Source organism: Phascolarctos cinereus, unplaced genomic scaffold (assembly GCF_003287225.1).
Source record: "Phascolarctos cinereus isolate Bilbo 61053 unplaced genomic scaffold, phaCin_HiC Scaffold_4;HRSCAF=312, whole genome shotgun sequence".
In the NCBI taxonomy this organism is placed as follows: Eukaryota; Metazoa; Chordata; class Mammalia; order Diprotodontia; family Phascolarctidae; genus Phascolarctos; species Phascolarctos cinereus.
Window position 1 is genome coordinate 284,821,920 of NW_027555847.1, and position 6,000 is coordinate 284,827,919.

At 33.0% G+C, this 6,000-nt stretch overlaps 1 protein-coding gene across 1 annotated transcript in view; it reads left to right on the plus strand.

Annotated features, from left to right (window-relative positions):
- STARD4 (StAR related lipid transfer domain containing 4) overlaps positions 1–5,670 on the plus strand; it is a 29,135-nt gene extending 23,465 nt beyond the window's left edge. Inside the window, exon 6 of the mRNA XM_021009422.2 lies at positions 15–5,670. Within this exon, the coding sequence (XP_020865081.1) occupies positions 15–241 (227 nt within the window). The 3' untranslated portion in view covers positions 242–5,670. The remainder of the gene's footprint in view (positions 1–14) is intronic.
- The last annotated feature ends 330 nt before the right edge of the window (positions 5,671–6,000 follow it).

Here is a 6,000-nt window from a genome sequence, read left to right on the forward strand (position 1 = left end):
AAATTGTTTTGTAGGTGTAAGTGTCCACTATGAAGAAATGAGACCAGATTTTGTCCGTGGATATAATCATCCTTGTGGTTGGTTTTGTGTCCCACTTAAAGACAGTCTTGATAGAAGTCTTTTGACAGGCTATATTCAGACAGATCTTCGAGGGATGCTTCCTCAGTCTGCAGTAGATACAGCCATGGCTAGCACTCTGGTAAACTTTTTTGGTGACCTCAGAAAAGCCTTGAAGGCCTAATTGGATGTGAACCAAAATACCATGAACTCATCATCATCATCATCTTTCCTTTGTTATGTGGTAAAAATCTCAGGCTAGGTTAGAACTTTGTTGTTCTGGAGTATGATGCATTCTTTTATTTAGTGCCTATAGAAGGCATTTCAATATGGTTGTAGCAGACTTGGAACTACTGTACTGCTTAAAAACACAGAAGACTTGATTTCATCTTCTTAAGAGCTGACTAGTGTCTCAGTGGGAATATATACTTATTGGCTTCTTAGGAATTATTAGAAGCACAAACCTCATTGTTGTTAGGATCTTTCTAAAAACTTTGGTTTTCTTTTATGTACTACTTTGTGTGCAAAATAATTTGTTGTAGAGTCTTATGTATATTCAAAATAATTTTTCTGATCTTACTGTTAAATTCATGTTTTAAAAATTCTATAATCATTTGCTTTGAGATTGATTTAGACTTAGATGAATTAGATGAAACAATAATTTTTAAAATTGTTTTTCGGAAGGTCTCCTTCACTGTTAATTAACGTGCCAGTTAAGTATTGAAATGAGGAAGCATAAGGGTTTCCCATAACTCACAGTGATACAAATAATTTTATTTATTAGAATTCAAAAGTAGTTCCATGTCAATAGCCAGCCATCATTCTTCTGTTAAGTACCTAAGGTACACTGACTTGTGACCTCCTCAGAAATACTTGAGGGTTTTTTGAGGGCTTGGGCTATGGCAAAAACTGTAACAAAATATCTGTTTTAAATGTGTGACTGTAGCAATAAATTTTACAGTAATAGTCCATGCCAGTTCAGAATATTGGTAATGTGTGACAAAATTTTACTTGAGAATTGCCTACAAAGCAAGCAAATCAAAGACATGCACTCTGTGTTTTATTTTTGGAAATAAAGCACACAGCTTCTTATGGAGCATTCTAATTGTGAATAGTAACAATGCAATTATAGCTTAACTTAAACAATAGCTAAAACAAATGCATGCCTGGTGGTTATCTGCACAGCTGTGAAAAGTCATGATGACTTGAATGACCTCAGATAGGGAAGTGTTCCAATTCTACAGATGGGGTCAGGGAGGGGCTCATTCTAGGTGATTTACTATTGTACTTATATCTTGGCTTAAAAAGAAACTGTGAGAAGGAGATGATGGTTTAAATGTGAAATGTAGAGAATATAGATGAGTTCCAAGGCAGTAACATGATGCTCATGAATGTATGTTTATTTATATATATGCATATGTACATGTGTGCTCATATGCTTGCATATATATAAAATATAACAGACATTTAAAAATGTAGCATAGCTACTCCTATTTATGATGGTGGACTGAAAGGATATTTAATTTTTGAAAACATCTTGGGTCAAACATAGCCCAGTGTTTCAAGCCATGGAAGTATTAAGTAATTAATGTGTCCAGACTCCTAATATGCAATTTTCTCCCTTCTTGTAAAAAAACAAACAAACAAACCTATATCTGCTATTTAATTAAGAGTATCTGCAGAATACCTGTTAGTGGTGAATTGCAGTCTAAAAGCAAAGGAAAAATATGTGTTAGCATTGTATTGTCAGATTCTTCTGCTTATTTTCCTCCATGCTTCTCTTCCCTTCATACTATGATTCAAGAATTAATGACTTCTAACCTTTTAAGGATGAGATTTTCATTGATTAAGCATAACTTAAAAGTCCGCTGTTGCCTGAATAGATTGATCTCATTTCCAGATATACCAGGGTCTGTTCTGCTCTCATTAATTCATATTTCTGGGATCCAGAATGATAAATGGGGGCAGCTAGGTGGTGCAGTGGATAGAGCACCAGTTCTAAAGTCAAGAGGACCTGAGTTCAAATCCAGCCTCAGACCAAACACTTGACACTTACTAGCTGTGTGACTGTGGGCAAGTTACTTAACCCCAATTGCCTTTAAAAAACAACAACAGAATGATAAATGATTTACCTCTCCAACTATCTAATTACTGCTTCAACCTAGGCTAATGCTGTGCCCCCATGTAAAAATCTTCATGGAGATACTGGATCATTGGTGGGTTGAAAAACAGTGTTTGCATTATTTAAGAGTTAAATTTGGCTTTAGAATTGCATGCTAGTTTATCTTGGCAGCCTGCTTTAAATATGTCTGTCAGGATTAACCAAAGATGGCATAAACACTAGTGTAGACCATGGACTGTAATACTGAAGAAAACAAGCCAAAGAGATGTTGTTTAGAGAAAGTGAGTACTTTACTTAAACACAGGAATATTGTGGTGATAATGTATTGAACTGTGAGACCTTGGTGACAGAGTTAACTCTTTCAAAAGCTTATTTAAAATATGTAAGATTGTGATTGATTTAGATGTAAGAGTGTGATTAATATAGTACAATATCAATTGATTAGCGAGTAAGTACAATAATTCTTCGTGCTAGGAAATGAAATAGCAAATATTTTGAAATTAGCTTTTTTTCTCTAGAAGTATTCCAATCTTAGCCGGGCTAATGTTAGTTAAATGGGACTTTGGAAATCTCTAGGAAGTGGGTTATTGACTGTTATCAATCAAAAGGGAATTATTTTTATGAGAAAATATCTTCCCTTGGAGAGTTATTAGATTTTCATATTGGTGATTAAATAAAAATACACACCCATAAAAGATATTTATTTTTAATATATGTAATATATATACACAGACACACACACACACACACATATATACACACATATATAAATACATATGCATATAGTATACACATATGTGTGTGTGACACACATATGTGTTCACACACATATATACATTTCCTCTATTGAGATATGCAGTTTTCTGCTATTTGTAAGCAGTTTATGTCTTAGAAACTTACCTTAAGGAAATTATGGGTTCAGTGCTGTTGATAGTACATGTGACTGACTTTTGTAAAATGTTTTGTACAGGGCACAATTATTTAATATAGGTGACATTTTGAAATTTTTTAGTTGCTTAGCCCTTGAAAATTGATGCAATTCTGGGGCAAATAGCATTTTCAATATGCAGTGTTATGCTGGTATCATACTTTTCCAAAATAGAAATTGTGAGCATTAATAATGTTGGAAAACTATCCGCATAATTTATCATATCAATAAGAAAATCAACAAAAATCGTATGATTTAACATTAACGGATGCAGAAAAAGCCTTTAACAAAATACAACACCCATTCCTATTTAAAAAATAAACTAGAGAGCATAGGAATAAATGAAGCTTTCCTTTAAATGAGAAGTAATATTTATCTAAAACCATCAGCAAGCATTATCTGTAATGGGAATCAGCTGGAAGCCTTCCCAGTAAGTTCAGGTGAGAACAAGGATGCCCATTTTCACCACTATTATTCAATATTGTATTGGAAATGTGAGCTATAGCAATAAGAGAAGAAAAAGAAATCAAAAGAATTAAAATAGGAAAATGAGGAAACAAAAACTATCCCTGCAGATGATATACTGTTATACTTAGATGTTATTTGATGTTGTATCTAGAGAATCAACTAAAAAAAAACTGGTTGAAATAGTTAGCAACTTCAGCAAAGTTGCAGGATATAAAATAAACCCACATAAATCATCAGCATTTCTACATATTACCAACAAAGTCCAGCAGCAAGATATAGAAAGAGAAATCCCATTTAAAATAGCTGTAGAAAATATAAAATACTTGAGAGTCTACCTGCCAAGACAAACCTAGGAACCATATGAACACAATTACAAAACACTTTTCACACAAGTAAAATCAGGTCTAAACAATAGGAAAAATATTAATTGCTCATGAGTAGCCTGGGCCAATATAAAAAATGATAAATCTACCTGAATTAATCTACTTATTCATTGCCATACCAATGAAACTACCAAAAAATTATGTGAATAATTATTATTATTATGTAATAATAAGGTGGTTTAGATGTATCAGATCTCAAACTGTATTATGAAGTGTTAATCATCAAAACAATATGGTGTTGGCTAAGAAATAGTGGTGGATCAGTGGAATAGATTAGGTACACAATACACAGTAATTAATGACCATGGTAATCTAGTGTCTGATAAACCCAAAGACCAAAGCTTTGGGGACAAAAATTCATTTATTTGACAAGAACTGCTAGGGAAACAGGAAAACAATATGGCAGAAACTAGGTATAGACCAAGATCCTTGTTGTATACCAAAATAAGGTCAAAATGGGTACATGATTTAGACAATGGGTGATATCATAAGCAAATTAGGAGAACATGGAATAATTTAACTGTCAGGTATATGTATAAGGAAACAATTTAGGGCCAAACAAGATATAGAGAGCATTATGAAATATAAAATGGATAAGTTTGATTATGTAAAAAAAAGTTTTTGCACAAAATCAGTGCAACCAAAATTAGAAGGAAAGCACAGAACTGAGGGGAAATGTTTACATCAAGTATCTCTAATAAAGGCCTTATTTCTCAAAAATATAGAGAACTGAGTCAAATTTATAAGACTACAAGTCATTCCCCAATTGATAGTCAAAGGGTATGTATAGCAGTTTTCAGACAAAAAAAAAATCAAAGCTATGTATAGTCAAGTGAAAGAATCCTCTTAAAACAAATCTGAGGTACCACCTCATGCCCATCATATCTGTTAATACAACAGAAAAGGAAAATGATAAATGTTGGAAGGGATGTGGGAAAACTGAGGCACTAATACACTGTTGGTGGAGTTGTAAACTGATGCAACCATTCTGGAGAGCAATTTGGAACTATTCCAAAGGGCTATAAAACTAGGCTTACTCTTTGATCCAGCAATACATTTACTAGGTCTGTATGCCAAAGAGATAAATAAAGGTGGCGGGGAGCCTATTTTTACAAAAAAATACTTGTAGCCACTCATTTTGTAGTGTCTAAGAACTGGAAATTGAGGAGATACCCATCAATTGGGGAATGGCTTAATAAGTTGTGGTATATGATTGTAATGGAATCTTATTGTGCTATAAGAAATGACAAGCAGGATTATTTCAGAAAAACCTGGAAAGACTTACATGAATTGATACAGATTGAAGTGAACAGAACCAGGAGAACATTGTACACAGTAACAGCAATATTATATGATGAACACTGTGAATGACTTAGCTATTCTCAGCAATACAATGATCCAAGACAATCCCAAAGGACTCATGATGAAAAATGCTATCTGTCTCCAGAGAAAGAACTGATGGCATCTGACTACAGACTGAAGCATACTATTTTTCACTTTTTTTTGTTCAAGTTTTCTTCTACATAATGACTAATATGGAAATGTTTTATATGATTGCACATGTATAACGTATAGAAAATTGTTTAGCATCTCGGGAGGGGGATAGGGAAGGGAGGAAGGGATAGAATTTGGAACTCAAAACTTTAAAATGAATGTTATAAATTGTTTTTACATGTAATTGGGGAAAAATTAAATATTATTTTTAAAATGTTGGGAAAGTGTTTTGTCTTCATTTGTAAAATGAGAATAATTTTTAACTCCTTAACTAAAGTCTAGATATCTTTCTTTGTACCATGTCTATCAGTTTTAATAGTTAAACATAATGTTTCTTTTTAGTGAATAACATTCCTTCAACACAGGTTGAATTAACATCCAAAAGGCACAAAATTTATAACTGAAGTGATTTCATTGGAGAAGAATAGGGATTGAGGCTTCAGTGAAGAAGATATTGTAATTAAGTAATTACTTATGTATTCACTCTTTTCTATATAGTAGTTCTCACTAATACAGGTAGAAACTTTATAGTTCCATCAAAAAGAAAC